The 24,677-nt window shown below is 27.7% G+C and overlaps 2 protein-coding genes across 9 annotated transcripts in view; one reads left to right on the top strand and one right to left on the bottom strand.

Annotated features, from left to right (window-relative positions):
- LOC117174517 (RISC-loading complex subunit tarbp2-like) overlaps nt 1–18,491 on the bottom strand; it is a 33,421-nt gene extending 14,930 nt beyond the window's left edge. The window contains exons 1-7 of one of the 8 annotated variants that reach the window (XM_033363705.1): nt 18,319–18,491; nt 17,463–17,505; nt 11,097–11,421; nt 6,155–6,317; nt 829–1,129; nt 250–399; nt 15–126 (exon numbers count right to left, since the gene is read on the bottom strand). In XM_033363705.1, coding sequence (XP_033219596.1) covers nt 15–126; nt 250–399; nt 829–1,129; nt 6,155–6,317; nt 11,097–11,421; nt 17,463–17,468 — 1,057 coding nt within the window. In that variant the 5' untranslated portion in view covers nt 17,469–17,505; nt 18,319–18,491. Of the gene's footprint in view, nt 1–14; nt 127–249; nt 400–828; nt 1,130–6,154; nt 6,318–11,096; nt 11,422–17,462; nt 17,510–18,238; nt 18,261–18,318 lie in introns of those variants that run through there. The other 7 variants (XM_033363709.1, XM_033363708.1, XM_033363704.1 and 4 more) reach the window with 7 other exon arrangements.
- Nucleotides 18,492–21,089: 2,598 nt separating this feature from the next.
- LOC117175686 (transformer-2 protein homolog beta-like) overlaps nt 21,090–24,677 on the top strand; it is a 29,090-nt gene continuing 25,502 nt past the window's right edge. Inside the window, exon 1 of the mRNA XM_033365423.1 lies at nt 21,090–21,234. Coding sequence (XP_033221314.1) covers nt 21,220–21,234 — 15 coding nt within the window. The 5' untranslated portion in view covers nt 21,090–21,219. The remainder of the gene's footprint in view (nt 21,235–24,677) is intronic.

Consider the following 24,677-nt stretch of genomic DNA (forward strand, 5'->3'; position numbering starts at 1 on the left):
TCTCAAAAACTTACCACTGATCGATTTCTCTTCAATATCCACATAAGTCACCTCGAACTGCTGCTCAGAAGCAATTTCCTGTAAGAACTGCACCAAATTCACATCCCCGTCGTTCAGACAAGTGTTCTGAAACAAACAATTCATTCAATTAAATAATATCATAATATTACCTAGAAAGATAGCTTAGAATCGGAATATTCCAGATATTGCTTTACGAAAAAAGCGAAATATTATGACAAAAATACAAACCTGTAGCTCGTAAAGTTTAACACCAGTGGAAGATTTAAGGTTCTTGTGAAATTGCGAGACTTTATGACTGTGGCCGGTTGTCAGAGTCGAGATTTTGCTTTCTTTAAGATCAGCATATCGAGCACTTAAATTCGCATTTCTTTGGACAATCTATAACGGACAATTCATCGTAATGAAAACCAATTTTCCATGCATTAGAGTTCGAGCAAAATGCTTGTGTGATAACAAAAGATGTGTGAACATTTGAAAATGAAGTGGAAATGATCCAAGCGTGCGATTGTTCGGGAGAAAAAGGGACGAGTATCGTGGTTAAGAACGAAAGAAAAATTGTCCGTTATAGATACCAGGATATATGAAGGGAAAGGCAGCTTGTATCTTGAAAAGGGTAGGAAGCCGAAACCACTTCCACTTCACTACATGCGCACACATAAGCGATTTGTTAATCCCATTCGCATTTTTAAGCATTGGCATTTATGTTATCAGCAAGATAATTCCATTTTCGAAGCTCAAATTTGGCTAAATCTATTCGAATTTGAAATAAACTAGCAGCAAAAAGTTAAATTGATTTATAATTCTTACCTCATCTTCATCAGGAGCAACCTGAGTTTGCTCGGACGAATCGCGTAGAGCCTGCCACATCTTATGAGCCGCTTGTCTTTTGGCGAGTTTCTTACTTTTGCCCTGGCCGACCTGGCGATATTTCAGAATCGAGCAGACGATAGTGAATTGCCTCTCGTGAGGTAGACCCTCTTCGCCTTCCATGGAATATTTCGGAGGAGGCCAGTGTCGAGACATACACATCTCTTGCAAAGAACCGATGGGATTATTGATCACTTTCTCCTCGCCGTAATTTCCCTGCAGTTCTTGCAAGCTCTGGGAACTGCAATTAAAACAGATTTTTAGATTTGAGAAATACGATTTATATTACTTCAGGCCTCACCAGGGGGGGGGGGGGCTCTCTCCTATAAAGACCTGTAGAATAAATGCAGGCCTCACAGTCCCAATGAGATCAAATATAGGGACCAAAGGGTAGATTTGGTCACGCTCAAAGGGTAACAAATTCCGAAGATTTCGAAATAATTCAATCCACATTCAAAAGAGTTCAAATAAATTGGGAAAAATGTTGAAAAATAAAAAAATGCCATTGATTTGCGTAAACGTGGATTGAATTTATAGGACTTTAAGATCAAATAGAAGAATTCAATGGAATCCATAAAAATTTAAGGTGAATTAAAAAAAATCTAATGAATTTAAAACAATTTGAAAAAAACTTAATTCAAAGGAAATCTAAGAATATGATGAAATGCCTAAGAATTGAATTCCGGGTCAATTAAATAAAAACTTTTGAAAATTCACTGAATTAAGTAGAATTGAATTAATTTAGAAGCATTCAAACTATTCATTACAACTGAATTGTAAAAAATATTTGAAAATCTCTCTAAATCTTCGAAACCCTACGAAATCACTCATCTCTGGTGAAAAATTCTTTGAAATCCATTAAAATATTAAAATACTTAAAATTATTTGAACCCCTGAAAATCCCTTGAAATTGTTTGAATCTTTTAAAATACCCTAAAGTATTTCAGTCTTTGAAAGCCTTTAAACTAACTACAAATTTCTGAAATTAATAAAACATTTCTGTGTAATCTTTCCAAATAATCTAAATTATTTTAAATCCTTTACACTCCGCTGAAATTTTTTAAATCTCTTAAAAATTTCAAAGGAAAAAAAATACGTTAAAATATTTCAAAACCTTTAATAGTTTGATCCGCAGGACAAATTAAATTAAAACTTTTAAGAATTAAAAAAAAATCCACTGAATTAAGTAGAAAAGAGTCAATTTATAGAAATTCAATCGAATTAAAAAACTTCCAGTGAATGCATGAAATTCAAGAGACTTACAAAGAATTCAGGATGAATTCCAAATCTCTTCAAATATTTAAAACCATACAACAAAATACCTCACTTCTCAAGAATAAATTCTTAAAAATGCACTAAAATATTATAAAATTCCGTGATATTCTATGATGATAATTTCTGAAATCATGGAAAATTTATTAAAATACATTGCAAGTTTAAAAATCCCTTGAAATCTTCGGAAATCTTATAAAACAGCGTGCAATCTTTTAAAATATTTCAGTCTTTGAAAGCCTTCAAACTACTCAAAAAATACAACATTTGTGGGAATATTTTTAAATTTCCGGAAATATGAGTCCTTTGATATATTTTGAACGCCCTTGGGAACGCCTGAGGATCTTCAATACAAGTATTTAAAATCCTTTTAAATCCCATTAAAATTAATAAAATCAATAAAAATGTCTTTGTAATCTTTTAAGATAACCTAAATTGTTTAGAATCCTTTAAAATGCTTAAAATTTGTTTATAGCTCTTGAAAATGCTCAGGAAATTGAAAAAAAAACGTTAAAATATTTCAAATCCTTTGATCATTTTATCCTCAGGATCGATTAAATTAAAACCTTTAAAAATTAAAAAAGAAAAACATTGAATATGAATAAATTCTTTAAAACCCACTTAAACATTATAACATCCCGTGAAATTACATTATAATTATTAGTTAGATCATGGAAAATATATTTAAATACATTAAGTTTTAAAACTCCCTAAAAAATTGAAATCCTCGAAAATCTTATAAAATAACATGAAACTTTTAAAAATATTTTAAAACCTCATACGCCCTGTAAAATCGTTCCATATCGTCAGAAATTCTAGAAAATTCGTTTTTCTAAATTATTTCAAAAGCTTTAAAATCACTTGAAATTATTTAAATTATTAAAAAAATTTCTTGAAATCTTTTTTGAATTCCCTAAAATACTGAAATTAAAAACATCTCAAAACGTCTTAGAAGTTTTAAAAATACCCTCAAATCTTAAAACTTTCTTCCAATTATTGAAATCTAAGAAAAATTTCTCAGAATATTTATGAATACCCGGAAATATTTCAAAGAATTCAAGATAATTCAAAAATAGGGATAGACCTGAAATGAACAATTATTAACCCACAAATTAATTTATTGAAGGAAAAGTGACTAATGGGATGCTTTCAATTAAAAAAGAGACTAACATGAGTGTGGCAGCCCTTATTGTTTTTTAAAGTTATTTCTTACAGAAATTCTCTGATTTTTTATTTTATTTTAAAGTGCCTGAAAAAATCCATTTACTTAAGTAAAATTTAAGTTAATTTAAAGGAATTTAAGGAAACGAGACGAATTCGATTAAATTAATTAAATGAAATAAGTTTTCAATGAATTTAGAAAAATTAAACAACAATTTAAAAGAATTTGATGAAATGCCCAAAAGTAAGGTGAGTTTTAAATACTTCAAAGATAAATTAAAATAAAACTTTTAAAAAATCGTAGAATTGTGTGAATTTAGAAGAATTCAAACGAATTCAAAGTAATTCGGGATAAATAAATAAGAATTCAGGGCAAATTCTCCATGAATTGCAAAAAGTATTTAAAAATCTCTTCAAATTTTCGAAAAAACCCTACGGAATTCCTTACTTTTTTAAATAAATTCTTAAAAATGAATTGAAATATTAAAATCTCGTAAAATTATTAAACCTTCCGGAATTCCTCAAAATTGTTTAAATCTATTAAAAATGGAATCTTTTAAAATAACCTAAAATATTTAAAATCCTTTTAATCTTTTGTAATCCCTTAGCAGTTTTTAAAGCTCTTGAAAATGATACGGAATTTGGAAAAGTACCTTAAAATATTTTAAATCGTTTGATCCTCAAAACTAATTCAATAAAAACTTTTAAATACTCAAAAAAAATAGATTAAATTAAATAAACTTAAGTAAATTTAGAAGAATTCATGTAAATTAGAAAAAAAATTGCAAACAATTTAGGATAAATTAATAAGAATTCAAGATGAATTATAAAAAATAATTTCAAATCCCTTTAAACTTTTGAATCCCCTCGAAGTACCTCACTTTTCGTGAATAAATTCTTTGAAATCCATTAAAATATTTAAAAATCCCTTCAAATTCTTAGGTAATATTTTCTAAAAATAATGTATTAAAAGACATTGATAGCTTTAAAATCTCTTAAAATCACTAAAATCCTGGGAAATCTTAAAACCTTATTTTTTAAATTTTCTTCTCGCGGCTTTCTTCCTGTAAATATTCGTGATTTCTCCCGGTCAAAAAGAAAAGATTAACTCTCTTTACGAAACCAACAGTTTTTTTCACTTATAATATGCGTTCCTATCTCTGAATTTCTATTAACTAACATGAAAATATGCGAATTTAAAAGCCATTATTAAACATATTTTTTAATATAAGGTTTTACATATTTTGGAAAAATAATTATAATTTGGAAATGCAATCGTCTGAAATAAAAGAAAAATTATATGCGAAGGATTTTGGACAATTTAATTAGAAAAAGGAGTTGAATTGTACAATTTCTAAGTCGAAAAGCTAAAAATTGAATATTGTTAATTTGATTTGGAGAATCACGAAATTAGCATCATTTTAGATTAAAACTTCAAAAACATGACAATATCAAAACGTTAAAAATTGAATATTTAAGATTTAAATTTTGGAAATTAGATAATTTAAAATTCAGAGAAATTTAAATTGTATTCTTTATAATTAAAAGCGTTCAAAATAAAATAATTTAAGATTGAAAACATTTAAATTTAAATAATTTGAATTCAAAGCGATTAAAAGTTGACCATTTAATATTGAAAACTAAATTGCACCTTTCAAGGGCAAAGCTTCTGCAATGTTACAATTTTTAATTGTTAATACATAATAAAATTACAAATTAACATTAATGCAAACTTCATTTAAAACTGAAAAAAAATTTAGTCACCCAAAATTGTGATAATAAAACTTTTTGATAACAAACCCTTTAAAATTTAAATTCTTGGAAGTAAATTTAAATTGCGTTTAAATTTAATTAGCGTTCATGAAAATTCAGAAATCTGAAATTGTAACCACTTAAAATTAACGAAATTGTAAATTTACTGATGTATCAATTTCAGATAGTTTAATTTTCAACGTTTTTTATTTTATACTGAATTAAAAAAATTTTTAATTTCAATCTTCCTTTAGAAAAATTATTCATTCTGAAAATATAATTTAAAGATCTTACATAGAAAATTAGAAATTAAGATAAAAAATACAAAAAAATATTTATATGATGGTTTCATTTTTTGAAATTGTACAACTTTATGCTTTTCAATTCGAAAGTGCTTTATACAAAATTATTAAATTCAAAACTGACTATCAAGGTCTTTTATACGAAATTTGGAAATATTTAATAGCAAAGTGGTACTAAAATTTAGAATATTTGAATTTGAAACAACAATATATTGAAATAAAAAATTCGAACCCTCCAAAAATTAATTTAAGAAAAAAGTTTAGTTTTAAGGCCTCAAAGATTAAACTATTTTAGAATTACACATTGAAAATATAATTGTAAATTAGAATGATAGATATTTTAAAACGCTAAATATATCATTAATAAGTATCATATTATGTAGCATCAAGTGACATTTAAAAGGACTGGATAGATTTTTTTACTAAAAGATATGATTTTGTCAAATCAAATAGTCACTGTCATTTTCACCATTCCAAATTGCAGAATTTTAAATACTGCGAGAAATATTGTGAACCTTTAAGTTCAATTATTCTAAGTAGTTTAAGAATTATACAATTTCTAGTTGGAAACTTTCAACAATTACAAAAAATATTTCAAAACAATTCAATAAAATTCAGAAGGTGATTATTTTTTGCAAATAGGGAACAATAGAGAGAAAATTTTGAAAATATGATACTTTAGGGACCTTGACTGAATATAGGGGATAACAGGGGATATAGGGACCTGTCTGTGAGGCCTGTTACTTTTTTATTTAAAATTTATTTGTAATAAAACTTACTCCGGGATACTGTTAGGAAGAGGAGCCTCAGCAGTATCAGTATTGACACCGATCAATTTGTCCAGAACAGCCTTGGCAGCTGCGTGTTTTGCCTCTTTTTTGGACCTGCCGGTCCCCATTGCTGAAACGATTGGATCTGCTTCAATCGCAAAGTCCTTATGGGCTAAAACATAGCCGCTATAGATACTTCGGAGGCTCATTTAAAATTTATTAAATAGAAAAGATAATCAAGTTATAACAGGGTGTCCCAGCGATTCCTAAGAACAAAATTCAAGGTTTTTCCAGATTTTCCAGGTTAAGGAATCAAGTTTTTCCAGGTCTCCCTTTTTTTACATCAAATAATATAATCAAATTACCGTTTGTTATACACGTAAAAGATGAAACATTTCATTTTTGTATTGGCCAACAATTTCTTAAGAAAGCAGAATCATAAATAAACAAATTCTTCATTTTTTGCAAACATAAGCCGTTTTTCTTTGTGAAATCTTTGGTAATATTTTAAAAGCTTCGTAAGGCCTTTGAAATCCTTGAAATTTTGGTCAATTTGTTGAAATCTTTTGAAGTATTAAAATTTTTTTTTAACTTTTTGTAATCTTTGAATTATTTTAAATCTTTCGAAATCTTGGTGAATTTGTTGAAATATTTTGAAGTATTCGAAGTCTTAAAATTTTATAAAATCTTTCAAATCCTTGAATTCTTTGTGAAATTTTTTGAATCTTTGAAATATTTGGGAAATCTTTCTTTAATCTTCGGTTATGAAAACTTTTGTGTTCGTTTGAAATAACTGAAATTTCTTAAAATCTTCTCGAGTTTATTGAAACCTTTTGAAATGTTCTGAAATTTTAATTTTTTGAAATAGTTGAATTCTTTTCAGGTCCTTATAAATTCTTTGAAAAAATTGTCAAATCTTTCCTAAATCTTTTGTATTTCATTGAAACCACTGGAATATTTGAAATCTTTGTGAAATATTTTGAAATTTTCTAAAAAAGAAAGTGAACCTGTTTCAAATCTTTGAAATATTTTACTTTATGGCGTACCCTCCTTAAAATCTTTAAAATTCTTGTATTTTTTTTATATCTCTATAAAATGTAGATGAAATCGTTGAAATACTTGTGACATCTTTTGAAATCTTCTACACAAATTTGAAATCGTTTAAAATCTTTGAAATCTAATGTACTAAACCCTTTTTTAAATAATTGTATTCTTTTCAAATCTTGATTAAATCTTTAAAATCTTTATACAACTTTTTGTATTAATTTAAAATAAGTAAAATATTTGAAATGTTTGTGGAATCTTTTAAAATTTTGGTCCAATCCATGAAAATCCTTCAAATATTTGTGAAATGTTTCAAAATATTTCAAAATCTTTTGAAATCTTCCTAAATTTATTAAACCCATTTGAAATTGTTTAAAATCTTTGAAATCTGATGTTATGTACCCCTTTTGGAATCTTTCAAATTCTTGAAACGTTTTTAAATCCTTAAAAATTCTTTGTAATATTTTGTTAATCTCTCTGAAATCTTTTGTATAATCTAATTTAAAATCGTTAAAATATTTGAAATCTTTGTGAAATATTTTGAAATCTTCTAAAACATTTTGAAATTGTTTAAAATCATTGAAATATTTTTTAATCTTTGACGTCTGGTGTACTCTACCCTTTTTTAATATTAAAACTTCTTGAAATCTTTTGAAAGTTTTAAAATTATTGCGAAATATTTAATATTTTTGTAAAATCTTGTCTACATGCCTTTTTCAAATCCTTGAAATCGTACTCAAGTCTTTGAAATCCGTAAACTCTTTTTGAAATGTTACAAATCCTTTTACATATTATAAAAGTTTTGAAATGCTTTGAAACATTTTGAAATCTTTACAATTATTTGAAGTTGAATATTAAAAAAAAATGTATACTTAACATTCTATATTAGCAGAGAAAAAATTAAAAACGTATAGAATTATTCACAATATTGCAATCTATAAAATAATTAGTACAGTCTACAAAAAGTGCCCTGAAATCTCTTTATATATACTTTTTACATTTCAAACAGTGGTTTGAAAGCAAAAAAATTCAAGGTTCTCATGAAAAATCCAAGGAGATTTCCAGGTTTTCAAGATTTAAAAAAATTTAAGGAGAATTCTAGGTTTTCAAAAGCTCGCTGGGACACCCTGTGTAGGTAGAAAATAATTTAGAATATAGAACCAAAGTAATGAATTGGGCACTGTATAAGAAAAATCGAATGGCTCCTATTTCATTTATTCGGTTTGTTTACCCGACGGATGAGATTAAATTCCCGGTCATTCCCGGGTATTCTCCCGGTTTGGAAATTACAGGTCTCAGACTCAGTTCAGAGATAAAAAATAGTGTAATTAGTGTCACAAATTTGAAAAAATAGTTTCATACCATTTTTTAAGTATTGAGATTATATGAGGCCCAAATTTAAGTGTTTACTCCGAAAAGAAGAAGAATGCAATGAAATATTAACTTTACTTTTTAGACATTTCCATTTTTTAACACAATATTTTAAAATTGTGAAAATGAATTTTTTTTTAAAATGTTATTCTTTAGTCTATAAATTATAATGATAAATAATTCATATTTTTTCCCTTAAAAATTTAATTACTTGGTTGAAAACCGAATTATTTTGTTGAAAATTCATCTTTACGGCTTAAAAACTCAACAATTCGGTGGAATTCTTTTTAATGCAATTATTTTGTTGAACATTTACCTTTATGGTTAAAAATTTCTTTATTTCTTTAGAAACTTCACCTCTTATCTTTAAAAGTGAAACTGGTTGAAAATAAACCGGCTTCGGGTGAAAATAAATCTTATTGTTGAAAATTCAACTGTTTTGAAGAAAAATCGTATTTTTAGCTCGAATATTTGAGGTATTTGAATCCAAAATGTATTTGGTTGAAAATTCGCCTTTTTTTGTGAAAAAAACCATTTTTGGTTAAAACTGCTAATATTTGACTGAAAATTAATCTGTTCTAGTTGAGGATTCATGTATTTTGATGAAAATCCTATTTTGTTGGTTAATAAACTTGTTTTAATATGTTTATAATTATTTTTTATTTTTAATTGAAATTTTGTTTTGTTGAAATATAAACTATTCAGCTTTTTGTTGAAAATTCATCTTTTTAAGTAGAGAATTAGTTTTTTGTTGTTGTTAATAATTAATTTACTTAACCGAAAATTGAACTATTTTGTTGAAAATTGACTCTTTTGTTGAAAATTAATATTCTGCAGTTAAAAATTCAATTGTTTTGTTGAAAATTTGTCTTTTCGGCTTGAAAATTCAACATTTTGATTGCAAATTTTTTACTTGACCAACCAATTTCTTGTCCAGAATTCAACTATCTTATTTAACATTCATGTTTTTGGATTAAAAATTCACCTCTTTTTTCAGAAAATTCACCTTTTTTGGTTAAAAATGCAAATTCACAGTAAAAAATTAATCTGTTTCGGTTAAAAAAGTCCACTCTTTTATAGAAAAATTAACAATTTGTACAAAATATAACAATTTGGTTGAGAAATTATGTACTTTGTTGTTGAAAGTTCATATTTTTTATCTTTTTTATTAATTTTTTGTTTTGGAAATTTGTCTTTTTTGGCAGGAAATTAATCTTTTGGGTAGATAATTCCACTATTGAATTAAAAATTAATATTTTTGTTGAAGATTCACAATTTGAATTAAATATTCACTTATGCGACTGAAAATTGAACTATTCAATTCTTTGTCGAAAATTAATCCTTTTTGGTAGAAAAGTCGCCTTTTAACTTGAAAATTCAACTATATTTGCTTCAAAATAGAATTTTTCGGTTCAAGCTTTATCATTTTAGTTTTAAAACTCATTTATTTTGTTGCAAGTTTTTTGTATTTGCTGAAAATTGTTTTTTTTTTTGTTGAAAATTTATTTTCCTAACTGAAAATTGAACTATTCGATTTTAGGTAGATTATTTTTTTTAGTTCAAAATTCAGGTATTGTTGTTGTTGAAAATTTGTCTTCGTCGATAAAAAAATTGTATTTTGTTTTGAAAATTCAATGAATTTGCTTACAAATATAAATTTTTGGTTTAAGATTCATCATTTTAGTTTAAAAAATCATTTATGTAGTTGAAAGTTGTTGGAAATTTATTTTTCTAATTTGAAATTGAACTATTCTATTTTTGGCAGAAAATTGATCTTTTTTAGTCAAAAATTCATGCGGTTTGTTGAAAATTTATCTTCTTAGGTAGAGAATTTACTTTCTGGATTGAATATTAAGCTATTAGTTTAAAACTCCATTTTTGTTGTTCAAGATTTATCATTTTAATTGAAAAATCTTTTTATTTTATTAAAACCTCAACTGATTTGTTGACAGTTGTTTTTTTCTTTGTTGACAATTTTAATTTTATTGAACCATTCTATTTTTGGTAGAAAATTCATCTTTTGCTGTAAAAATTCAACTATTTTCTTATAAAGAAATTTTTTGGTTGAAAATGTATCATTTTAGGTAGAAAAATAATTTTTTTAAGAGAAACTAATGATTTTCTTGAAAATTCGAGTTTTTTTAATCAACTGACAAAACTTTTTTGGTTGAAACTGTTGCTTTTTGGTACAAAATTCATCGTTTCAAGTTGAAAACTCATCTATTTTATTGAAAATTGATGTTTTTTACGTATGCCAGGGAAAAGTCGGTGAATATCGAAATTGAGCTAAACCGCGAGTAGGTCAATAGAAACTTAATCAAAATACAAAAGCCCGATAATCGTTTTTCCTAATCCTTTCAAAACTAATGCACTTTGGAATGACCAAATTAGATTTTCTTAAACGAGAGCAACCTTTCTTCATTTTACCATAATTCGTGTGTCTCATAACGCGAGAAGATTGACGACTTTAAAGCGAGGAATTTTTAAAATCTCGTTCCGGAAAAATAGAATGCATTTGGAGGTTTAATATACGAACCAACGACATCAGCAACGGTGACTCGGTAGCGGAACGTCGGCTCATGAATGGCGCCTTCAATCTGCACCAGCTCATACTTTGGAGTCGTACCCCTACGCGACAACAATTCCTGAAGCACAGAAACAGGAGTTTTGCCAGGCAAGGCCTTCATCTCCAATCTCGCGGCTTCATCCAGTGGCAATGCTTCTGACATCAAAGCGTGCATTGTCACTCGTGTTCTACCACGAGTTCTCCCAGGATTGGCCGAGTGGTTAGGAACAACACCACCGACCATCATATTGGGTCCAACTTGCTGCGAATGTCGCAATTCATCCATCGTATTTTCCTAGAAAAAAATAAACCTATCTCAATCTTCAAATTTTCACCAAAGTTGACTAAAATTTTAGAAATTTAAATTAGATTAAAATCAAATTTAAAAATCCCATATAACGTCCAATAATAAAAGTTGATGTATAGAATTCCCGTAAATAAAATCCAGAATCTAACAAACAAATTTGGACAATCACCATAAAAGGCTTGTATTGTAATTTGAAAAGATCCTCTTTAAAAAAAATTGCCTAAAAAAGAAAAACATTTTGGACATAAATTAAAGATAAAAGAAAAATGAGAAGGCAACGAACCAAATCCCGTTCTTTTTTTTTATTTATTTCGTCCTTTATTATTATTATTATATCACAATAAAAAAAGATTGGTAAATAATATTCGCCAACGTTTTGGTACCCATTAGGCACCCTTATCATGGTAAGAAAAATCTGAGTAGGTAGAAACAGCATCGAAACAACGATGCTCTCTCTTTGAGACCTGAGAATCAAGTCAACATTCTCTCTCAGAAATTCTGATGAAATTCTAAATCTCAGGTATAAAAAAAAAGAGCATAGTTAGTTCGTTGCTGTTCCTTCCTGCTCAATTTTTTCTTACCTTGATACGGGTGCTGTATGAGCCCCGAAACGTTGGTGAATATTATTCAGAAGTGTTTTTTTTTTATTGTGATTTGACAATAATAAAAACTAAAAAATACGAAAGAAATAAGAGGAAGGTGATTTAGTTGGTTGCCTTGTAATGACTCTTTCCTCTTTTTTATTTTTGTCCTAATTTTTGTTTCTTTTTTAGGCAATATTTTTTTTTAAAGACAAACTTTTTTCAAATTGCACTACCCCTTTTTTGATGATTGATTAAGTTCTCTTAATTTTTAATACGTCATAGCTGAAATTTTTTCTCTTTAATGGATTAAATGCTCTCCAAATTCTGTAGAACCCACAGTATCACAACATCTTAATAGTATAAAACAACTTTAAGTTCTTGCACTGTGATAGGATTTATTTTTTACATTTACGCTCACAAGCTTTTGTCATACTCTAGAGAAATAATTTCAAAATGAGACCAAGAACATTAAAAAATATTGATTATGAAGGAAGTTATTAAAAATTGAAGGAAACATTGAAATATACACTATTCTTGCAATATCTTCTTGAAAAATAGAAACATAGGTCATCATTTTGAGACCAAAAGTAAAAATTCGGAATAGTTTTATTTTGGCACTTAAGAAGATACTCTATATATGTTAAAACTCTTGCGATAATCAAATTCAGAGTGGCCGTTTTAATCAAAGAAATAAATTCCTGCTGTTTTCCCGGTTTGCAAACAATTTTCACGGTCAATCAAATTTAAAAACATTGAACTTTGAAACTAAAAAGGTTTTGATTTGAATTAATAAAAACTGAGCTGCAAATTAAAACAATCAAAGTGGAATTCTTGCATTTTATATTCAAAAATGAAGTTCAAAACTTTTTTTAATTTAACAAGTTTTTATCCAAAGTTTTTACCAAATAAAATGCTTTTAAAGATATTTTCTTGAAATCTTCCGCATTCATTTTGTATAAGTTTGAAAATATTTCTGAATATTTCAAAATTTTCTCTTAAAATTAATTTTTGTGAATAAAGTCATTTTCAATTTTTCTAGGAAATATTTTTAATTTTTTTGAAGCTTTTCAAAAATCTTGAAAAGCTTCTAAATTTTTCGTTCAATATCTACCAAAATCTATATTCTGTTTTATATTAGACCATGGGGTTATTTGCACCAAAATTTGGTTAAGAATAGCTGAATTTTTTCGATGCTTGTAGACTTTTTCGATGCTTTTAAATTATTTTAAATCATTTCAAATTTCAATAGGTGTTCAATTGTTATTTATACATCAAAATTCAACAATTTGATTGAGAAATTATTTTTTTTAATAGAACAATTATTTTATAGTCACTGATTTTAAAATAACAGTCAGATATTTCTAAATATTAAGTCATTGTTTTTCTTAATTAAATATTTTCAAATTAAATGGTTTGAAAGTGTAATATTTTAGCCTGAACTAATATTTAAAACTTAATAAAATCCTTTAATTATAATTATTTTATTTTGCAATAACTTTTAAAATTGAAAACATTTTATAAAGTTTCAATCGGGCGATTTAATTTAACTTATGTCTTTCCAATTGAATGAGTTCAATTTTTAACGTTAAAATTGGGAAATGATTAATCGTCTTGTAAAATCAACTATTACTGACTTTTTAAATCTTAAAAGTACAGTTCAGTTTAAAAAATCAATAATTAGTTTATATTACACAGTTGATCGACTACAAATGTTTTTTTGTCAAAAATCTTTGATTTCAACCGCTTCTAATTTTTAATTGTTCAAGTTTTTAAAGCTGCATTTTAAAACTCTTTAAATTAAGATGGACGTTAACAAATTAAAATCCAAAATTTGTAGAGTGAAAGATTTTCTGATTGCGCATTCTAAAGTGAATGATATCATAATTGAAAAGATACTGTCATTTCTCGGTCTTATCAAATTCACGGTTTCCTGGTCGAGCGGTCACCAAGAGCATTCTTTAAAAATGTTTAAAAATAGATAATGAAACTTGAAAAACTCACTTATTAACCGATTACTTATTTTGGTGCATCCGAACGTTAAGACGCGATTAACGAGATATAACTATCAAAACTTATTTTTGTATACAAAAATTTGACTAAAACCATTATGTATTTTTCAAAAATAACTAAGGCCTCGCAGTTGAAAGTTGTCAACAAATAAATTGTAGATTGAATTTCATAAAATTCTAAAAAGAATAAAAAGCTCTAACTTTAATAGCCAAAATAGGCTATTTTAGCCTATTTTATTAACTTCGCTAGCGACCTGGTGAAAAAATATAAAACCATGTTAAAGGTATCAAATACTATTTAGGGGTTCAAAAGACCCAAAAAACTTAACTAATGCCACTAATTATAAAATCATTTTTCATTGCATTTTTTCTGTAAAATCAGGAAAATACGTGATTTTACTTTTGTAATGTTTCTTTTACAGGAAAAATACAATGACAAATACTTTTATAATTATTGGTATTTTCTAGTGTTTAATTTTTTGGGTTTTCAATGGCGAGTAATTTGATACCTGTAACATATTTATATTTTTTTCTCCAGGTCGCTAGAGAGGTCCAAAAAATATGCTAACTTTGGCTCACTTTTTCTTGCTTTTACCCCATTTTTTATTCTATTGGGTATATTTTTTCATGCCGATTGAAGCAGAAACAAGACATTAAATAAAAATAAAAAATAAAAACATCTTAACGTGTATATAAGTCCCATAAAAGAATGTCTTATTTAAAATGCTTTAACTAGAGTTCTGTTAGAGCTAGAGCATTGTATTTTTTGAGACTGTTAGAAAATGTAGTCTATTTTAACTAATTTTGTGACCACTTACAACTGTGCTAAACAGGAACTGAGCCATTTTAGAAAAACTAAAATAAAAAATTTGTGCAGTTGAATTTTTTGATAAAAAATAACTTTCGACAGGTATATCTATGAAACTACTGGAGGTATGGTGTAGGATGTTTATTAGTTTTTTCAAGGAGTTTAATGTCCTTTAATTATTTTGAAAAATGCCAAAACATTAGGATTCACCAGAAAGGGTCAATTTGGAAATATCTGAATTTTTTAAACTTTTTTCGCCTATTTTTAAACAGTTTGAAGGAGTTTGATTATCGCAAGATTTTCAATATACAGAACATCTTCTCAGGTGTCAAAACAAAAAGTGTATGTGAATCATTAACCTTTTTAGTGTTATTTTCACAAAAAATACTTCACAACCCCCTCACCCTGAATTGAGTTTTTTTCACAAACGGCTCCAAAGATTTTTTGACATTTTTCTCTCAAAAGGATCGTGAGGTATCATAGTAACCCGGTTTTCAATTATTAGAAATTCAATTTTCTTCGATTTACAACAGTTGAAAATTCAAATTTGACTTTTGTTCCAATAGATAATAATTAAAATTTTACTCATTAAATTTTCACCCGGTGAAATTCAGTTATCAATTTTCTTCAAGTTTTTACCACTAAAAATTCAAGTTTCAATTCTCTTAGATTCTAAACTGTTGAAAGTATAAAATTAAACTTTAAATGTTATAAATTCAACTGTTGAACATTGCAGAAAATTGGTAAGTGCATTTGCAACACTTTAAAAATGCGATTATTACAAATTTGAGAAAACTGATTTAATTACGAATTTTCTTCAATTTCAACAGTTGAAATATCAGCGGCTGAAAATTAAATTATCGACATCCTTCAATTTTTAACAAATGAAAATTCAAAACTTCAGCAATTGCATTTTCATATGTTGAAAATTCACTTATCAATTTTCTTCAACTTTTAAAAGTTAAAAATCGAAATTTCAATTTTTTGCTTGTAATTAGATCGAAAGCCTTATATAATGATAATAATTGTTAACAAATGAGTCACTTAAATATCATGGTGTCTATCCGACCGATAATCTTGAATTCCCAGGTTTCTTCCAATCGGAATTACATTTATTTACAAAATTTTTTATAATAATTCAGAGATATAGTAACTCCCTTTTTCAAGATTTGCAAGCGGGAAGTTTCAAATTCCGACTTGCAGAGAATTTTTTACACTCTCTTCTATATAAACATTTAAATTCTTATCCAAACTTACCGTTCAATGTCAAAAATTTACTGTTACAAGCTAAATTGTAATTCTGCGGGGCTAATTACTAAGAGTAATATGACACACAATCTCTGCAATCTTGTCCTTTTCAATCCCATGCAATCTTCTAGAATATTTTATAATCCCCCTTACTAAAAATTATTCCTATAATGAATTTCTTATAGCTTCTCGCGATTTTAGAAAAACCACTATAAAAAACAGTATAGAATAAAGAAAGTTGAAATATTAATAGTTGATAAGCAAACCAAAAAAAAATAAAATATTTACAAACAAATTATTTATTCATTTATAGTTGAATTTCGAAAAACTTTTAAAGAACTCGAGCAATTTCTAAGGGCTTCCAAAGACAGCCTTTTAAAAGAATTTTTGGGGGTTTCAAAATACTTCAACTAATTTAAAAAAAAAATACATTGATTTTCAAGATATTTAAAAATAATTCCACAGATTTCCAAAATTTTCCGAGGATTTATCGGAATTCCAAAGGATTTCAAGATATGAAAAAATTTCAAGGGACTTTTAATGAATTTTGTGGAAATTCGAAAGAATTCAAAGATATTCCTATTGAACTTTGTAAAATAAATTAAATTTGAAGATATTGCTCACGATTATAAGGAAATTTATGGTATTTCAAGGAATTTCACAAGATTTAAGGATTTCAAAGCTTTATAGGGATTTAAACGATTTTTTCCCTAGATTAATTTAATCAAAGAATTTCTTTTAAATTCTCGACGATTTCAAACAAATTTCGAGGTATTTTCACGGACTTCTAAAAGAATATGGAAGAATCAACAAGAAATATCCAGTTGCAATGTTAAAATTATCATTATTTACATGAATTTTCTGTTATAATTAAGAAATACAGCAACTTCTTTTTCCCAAAATTTGAAGATTTTTTTTCTTAGTCCCTTTCTGCTCGAAATTAATTAAACTTACTTTCTAAAATTCGCATTCCATTTAAACAAATCTCCAATCCAAGTAAAATAACAATTCTTTACTAAAATTCCATGTACTATACTGAACATTTTATTTCTTTATATAAACTCCATGCCACAACTAGTTTTCTATATATATATTTATTTGATTTATTCCCTGTTCCAACTCAGAATTAAAAATATTTTAAAGAATTCCCTGTCTCAGAGTCGGCATTATAATTCTTTACTGAAATCTCCTGTCTCAACCCAGAATTACGATTTTCTTGACAAATTCTGTTGCAACTCAGAATTAGAGTAGCAAAATATATGAAAGCACTTTAAGTTTGCATATTAGTACATTCGTGAGAAATCCCGGTCATTTTCCGATCAGATAGACACCCTGAGTATGGATTAGTGACAAATACAAAAAAAAATATTTAGTGTTTACCTCCATTGAATTCTTCGAAAATGTACGTCAGTGGATGGTGAGACTGCCTTGAAAAAATTAAAATAACCTTAATTTTTTCTAAACCCGTCAAATTTTGGAATGCTACGAAGACGAAGAGACATTCTGTCATAAAGACAACATTTAACACACTTAACGGACCATGAGCGAATTTATTTAGGGATTTCGTGATTTTAACATAAGCCAGACGAAAAATAACAATACATTTTTTATTTAAGCTTTAAAAGAAAAACTTTAAGAGAAAACCAATTACAAAACTCGCTCACGGTGCAGACCTGCTTTTTTATTTACAAAAATCGTGATGTTTTCTGAAAAAAATACGACCGAGGAAATAAACATTATCGAAAATACTAAATAAAGACACAACAGAGCTCTTAAATGAGTATATTAAAATATAGTACATAATTGTCAAATTCGTTTCTCTTAATATTTTCAAAGCACGTTTTCTCAATTTGTAATTCAATTTTTCACACACAATCATCTATTAAAAAACAACAATTTATACAATCGATTTTTAGGTTATAAGCTAAAAAATAATTAAAAAGGTTTTGTCAGACGGAGTTAATTCGTGTGGAGGAACTTAGTTGAGAACCGGCCGGCGGCCATGTTCTGTTGTAGAAGGGCATCGATTAGTTTGGAGAGCAAAAATTACTCTAAGGGACTTGAACGGTTATGAAAGATGATACATTCTGGACTGAAAATCGCGAACTAATTGCTGATTTTTTAACTTTAAGTAGACAAAAAACTACTGAAAATACCGTATAAACGCCCCGCGCGACCGGTCTGGTGCGCATCGACCGCCACACCAAGAAGAAATAAGTCGTCGGCTTTTACTCACAATTTTCCGAACGACTTTCACAAATCAGCTGGCTCCAGTGGCAGGCCAATTCCTATGCGAAAAGCGAATCCCGCTTTTTGTGATCGATCCAAGTCTCACAAAAAGCTTGATCCGTTTGACGACAGAAAAATGGTTCGTCGACTACCAGAGAATCCTTCCTCGTTTGCGGCGGCTTCACGTATGTGATATGCGCGTAGTTTCTTAAAAAGGATCAATTCTGCGCAGCTGTCTAGTTCGTTTTCGGTCATTAACGGAAGTGCAAGTGCCAGAGGTGTTGCTTGAAATATCGCGCCTGATCCCGTAAATAATTTTTTATTGTAAAATTAGAAAACAATGGTGGCTTTTAAAATTTTACAATACAAATACTTATTTGAGCATTTAAAATCTCATTTGAGATAAATTATAGTTTTAGTTGTAAATTAAAATATTTTTTTTTCATTTTTTCTTTAATTTCGCAACCAAATTTTCGTTCTTAAAATTTGTCAATAAAGGCTGTAAAGTTTCATGAAACTTCTAAAACATTTCAATGTGCTCAAAGTTTTGAATATAAAGGCGGGAAAATTTAAAATATTTAAACTAACGAAAAACCGGGAAACAGATGAAAATTAAAATTCAACCAGCAATTAACCCTGAATGAAAATTCGAGCCGGGAATCACATTTAGAGTTGGGAAAAATGTGTATTTTCAATGGCTTTAAGAGAATAAAAAAAATGATCTAAAAATTTGTAGGAAAATTTTTAATAATTTTTTCCGTGAAAAGTTAAATTTAAGATCATATTTCAAAATAAATCAAAAGATTATTTTTAAATTTTAGGATAAATACCATAATTTTAAAAAATGTTAAGAAATTTATGGAAAATCTTTGAAATATTTCAGTAAACATTTTGTTTTTGAAGATTTACAAAATAAATTTGGAAGTGCTTACAAAGAATTCAAGAAAATATTTCTTCTTCTCACATTCCTGGAAAAATTTTCTGTGTAAAAAAATTGAAACCTAGATTTTTTAGTATTTTGTTCTAACTTCATTTCTTGGCAAAAAGTTAATGTTTTTTTCCTGAAAATTTATCTTTTTGGTAAAAAATTTAATTTTTTGGTTAAGAATTATATTTTGTGTTGAAAATTATTTTTTTTTTTACAAATTTAACTATTTTGTTGAAAAATCTTTAATTTTGTGTGAATTCAACGCTTTTTCATTTTAAATTGAAATCTTTATTCGGTGTAATAACGCACGTGATGTTCTTTTTTGTCAAATGAATTCTTACTGAAAATTGTAAAGTATTTTAAATGATTTCCTAAAATTTTGAAGAGAAATATAAAAGGTTTTAAAGAAGTATTGTTCTTTGGTCTAAAACGTAACTTGCTTTTTGGAAATTCGACTTCTACAAAAAAAAAAGAATTTTTAAATTGAAAAAACTTTTAAAAACTGATACGAAAATGTGGATTTTTGAAGATTTGAAAAGTTTTTCAAAGCTTTTGAGGAATTTTGAGAGGTTTCAATAGAATCAAATAGTTTTCCTCATATTCCTAGGAAAATATTATACATGATGTTCTATTTTTAAAAATGAATTCTAAGAGAAAATTGTAAAGTATTTTAAATGATTTCCTAAAATTTTGAAGAAGCATATAAAAGGTTTAAACAAAATATTGCTCTTTGGTCAAAAACGTCACTTGCTTGATAAAAAATTGTCTTTTTTGTTGTAGCTAATTCATCTAATTGTTTGGAAATTCAACAAGTTGGTTAAAAATTAACATTCATGTTAAAAAAATTTATTGTGTGTTTGGAAAATTCGAGTGTTTTGTATAAATGTCGTTCTTTTTGCAGAAAAATCCAACAATTTGGGTGAAATTTTTGTTATTTCTTGTCTGAAAAATCGTTTTGGGTCGAAAATTCAATTATTTTTCGAATTTCATGTTTTTCGTTTGTAAATTTATCTCTTTTGGTAATTAGTGTCAGAATTAGAGCTATAAATTATCTATTTTTTAATGAATGATATTTTTTTTAAACATTTGTCTTTTTAATATTAAAATTTATGTCTTTTGGTAAAAATTTAATTATGCAAATTTTGGTTTTCTATCAATTTGAAACAGTATTTTTTACAAATATCAATTAGTGACTGAATTCTAGCTAATCGGATATTTTTCAAAGAGACATCATTAAAAATAAAAATTGATTAGTAAAAGTAATTAGTTCATATAGCCAGAATTCGACTACTGATTGAAATTGATAAGACTTTTAATTGATTCAAACTTTTTAAAATTATTCTTTTTTGTTGAAATCAACTGTTTTTAATTGAAAATAATTTTCTGATGGAATATTATGTATCAAGTTTTTCCATCAGAATTGGTCTTTTTTTGTTGGAAATTTAACCGCGGAGAAGGTGAACTACTTTAATTAAAATTCTTTTTCTTTTTGGCTAAAGATTCATAATTTTAGTTGAACATTCGTCTTTTATGGTAGAAAATTAATCTTCTTTCTTGAAAATTGATTTTTTGGATTGAAAATTTAAATATTCCTTTACAAATTTATCTATTTTTGTTAAAAATTGAAAGCACTTTAGATTATTTAAGTTAGTATCTAGTGAAATCTTCATATGATTCTGAAAGTTTGGCCTAATTAAAGGTTTCATTGACTCGCATCCAGAAATTATTATTTGCTACTTTTTAAATGTTTCCCGCTGTTCTAACGAAGGCTTACCAACAGTCTCTAAGCAACGGTTGGCTATTGTTTGGCACGCTACGCTTGCGCACTTTCTTAGAAGAGAGCGAAGGGGTGGAGGACTTCTTCTAACTGCGCCATTACAGTTCCAGTAGTTCGACGACGCTTCGTATTTTGCATTTTGGTCCAATTAAAAAATAGTTTCTTTTATTTAGTGCACAAGTGTTCTTCACCCTTTCAGTAAAATGAGTGATCTCGAGGTGAGTGAAGTAATTTTCTTGAAATGGAGAATTTTACTCCTTTTTCACTGAATTTCTGGACATGCGGCGAATGAATAGCCGCTATCGATCCAAACGTTTATCTTACCTAGCTGATTTTTATTCCACCTCTTTCTCACCTGTATTATTAAACCTCTAGATATAGCTTTTATGGTAATCTTATCGCTTCCACTGCTTTTCAACTGGAATAATTCCTCTCATTTTTGACGGTTGTCTCGATAAAACTAAAATTACGTGGCAAGGTTAAACACGTTTTACTTTTTTTAAGCATTTTTTCTGTGATTCTTGAAGATTTTGGACACAATTTTTTTCAGATTTGTTTGAAGAGGTTTAAACTTGTTTTGATGCCATTTTTTGTAGGATGTGAATGCTCATTGTGGTTAATTATTCTATTTTGTTATTCCAATAATTTTCCTGAAAGTGTACTAATCTGCAATTTTTTATTTCAGTCTCTAGGTTCGTTTTAAATCAAGAATCATTCCTGTCTTGGATTGGTGACTCAAAAATATGATTTATTTTTAAAAATATGTCTCATTTTCAGTATTTCATTAATTTGGTCTCACATTTTTCTTTATATAGTTGAAACTATTTTCTTTGTGTGAACGAGATAATGTTGATTTAATTTTGCTTTAAGCTTTAGTTATCGAGATGATTTATCCGTGATGCAATAATTAGGTTGTTCGTATCGATTTAATAAAGATTAATGTCTCTATAGTTACTTATCTAAACAGGGAATAACAAGTGACTCATCAGATTAAAATTATTTTCTTTAAAGAAACCTTGTGCTTTGATTAAATACAACTAAGTCAGGTTTTCAGAAATTTGAGGCAGGAGCCGTAAGCGCAAGAGAAAAAATATGTATAAAATGCCATTGGTAAGTCAGTTAAGTATTGCCAGAAAATCTGGAATTAAAATTACACATCACGCCAACATTGAAAAGTTTAAAGGAATACTGCACTCTTAGATCGCTTTTTATTAATCATGTCTATTATGATATTCAATAAGAGTAAGATTCATGACTTGAAATTAGAATCTCTAATCTGTTGAATTTCGAAAGTTACCAAAATTGTAGAGTTAATAAACTAAAGGTTCCCAATTTTTTATTTTTTCAGAGGCAATGTCCTATTACGTAATTACAAATTTTAATGATAGAAGCTTAAAGTTTGCAAATTAAACTTATGTAAAGCAGCAGGCTTCTGATCTCGGTTTATATAGTATTTATATTGTTCGTGTAAATTCAAAATTTTATTACTTTTAAGGCCATGTAATACTTAACCAATTTATACTTTATCAATTTTTTTTTTGCAAGTTCTACGCAATTTGAGATATCTAGATGAAATGGTGAAAAATGAAATGAAAGGCTCAAGGAATATTTCTTAGTGCCTTTAATTTAATTTTACAAAATTTAAGGTTGGTAATCTCAATTCTGGAATGTGAGATTGTTGCAAAAAATGACGATAAGGTAGGAATCAGCAGGGTGGATCGCTGGGCCGGTAAATCGGAAAATGACAACCATTCTTTGACTGAAAATTTCATCAATTTTTTGAAGGCATATCCAATTACTTTAAATTTCACATCCAATTACTTTGAATGTCAAATTATGTAAGGCGATTTAAATATTTTTAACCAATGCTAAATACAATTCTAAACTTTTCAGTCATTTAGTTTTCCATGCGTTATCGTAAAATCTTTTACTTAAATTTTTTTTTCATTTTAGGTCACAATCTAAATTTAAAACATTTTTAAATGCATTTTTGAAGAGTTAAATAATTAAACGCGTTTTAAATTTACTTTTTTGTTTGTTGCTAAACACTCTTTACTTTGATGAGATTTAAATTTAAATGAATTTTTAATAAAAAAAATTGTTTTTTAATGTTTATCAATAGTTAAATGTTCTTTTAAAATAAGCAATTGTAAATCAAATATTAAGGGTATGTGATACTTACAAAATTGTCGATTTTACCAGTTTTCGGTTCCCCCGGCTTTTTTTCTAGAATAACAAATATTTTGTCTTAAAAATCTGGGAAATGATAGCGAACATGCGAACGGACGTTCCCACACACTTTTTTTGTAGGTTAATTCAAAAAAGTTTTAATTGAGCAAAATGTGATTAATTTGTATAGCACTTAGAAAAATTATATCGATTTTTTCAGTGTTAGATTCCCCCGGCTTTTTTCCGAGGATAAGAAATATTTTGCCTTCAAAATCTGAAAAGTGATAGCGAACATGCTAATGGACCTCCCCGCACACTTTTTCTTGTGTTTTTTTATCACAAAGTTTTTGATATTGCTAACAACGTGCGTGTATATTTCGAGGTTATGTGTGTTACAATTCACCGGCGTGTTACTTCCAAAGTACACAATATTTTTGGCCGAAAACTTTGGAATTACAAATAAACATAGTAACTAATCTCCCGGAACTAACCTTGTTTGCGTGCAATCAAAAAAGTTTATTTCATAAATAATTTCCAGATTATCGGAAATGCCGAGATGAAAAACGACGTAACCTCGAAATTATGCATATACATAAAATTTTTATTTAGCACAATAAATTTTTTTTGTTAATTATCCCTCAAAAAAGAGTTTGGGGACGTCCGTTTTGATATTTTATAGCATCTCCGAATTCAGTTTTTAAAAATTTTCATTTTTGTGGAAAAAAAGCCGGGGAAACTGTATCACATGCCCTTAAGAACTAAACAAATTGAAACTGATTTGTTTAGAATAGAAAGCCTTGAAACTTTACGATTTCAGAAGGTTTAACTTTGAATAGTTATTAATTTATAATTATTTAAATAAAAATATTCATTTCATTAAAATTTTTGCATTATAACGGTGTTTTTTTTATTCAATTGAAACGTGATAAATACTTCCATTTATACGTGTAAATTATTGAGCGTTTGAGTTAAACAATTTGAAGCTTAATTTTTCTAATTTAATTGCTTTAATTAAATAAAGGGCCATCCATATACCACGTGGACACTTTAGGGGGGGGGGGGGTATGGCAAAATTCCACGCTACTCCACGAGGGGGGCCGGGGAGGTCGGGCTAGAATCCACGTGGACATGCATTTCCCTAAATCTGTGGAAAATATACTAATATGAGACAAGGTATACTCGAACTTTTATACTGTGCTTGCGCAAAATATAATTTTTATTTTAATTATAATTTTTTCACGACTTTTTCTTTGAAATTTAAATCATGTTTAAGCTCACGTTCCTAAGCTAATCCGAATTTTTTCAGCCGATTCATCACTCCTTTTGGACTTCTTATAGTCCGGGAGCTCGCGAAAATTCTGTGGACGTCATTTTAGTTATTTTATTATTGTTATTACACCATTAAGCCATTTCCCTTTCGGGGTAGGCGTGACTCACTCGGCAAGGGAAAGGAGTAGTGTGTGGATGGGATAGAGATTTTTCAGATTGATCC

The sequence above is a fragment of the Belonocnema kinseyi genome, chromosome 6, assembly GCF_010883055.1.
Source record: "Belonocnema kinseyi isolate 2016_QV_RU_SX_M_011 chromosome 6, B_treatae_v1, whole genome shotgun sequence".
Lineage (NCBI taxonomy): Eukaryota > Metazoa > Arthropoda > Insecta > Hymenoptera > Cynipidae > Belonocnema > Belonocnema kinseyi.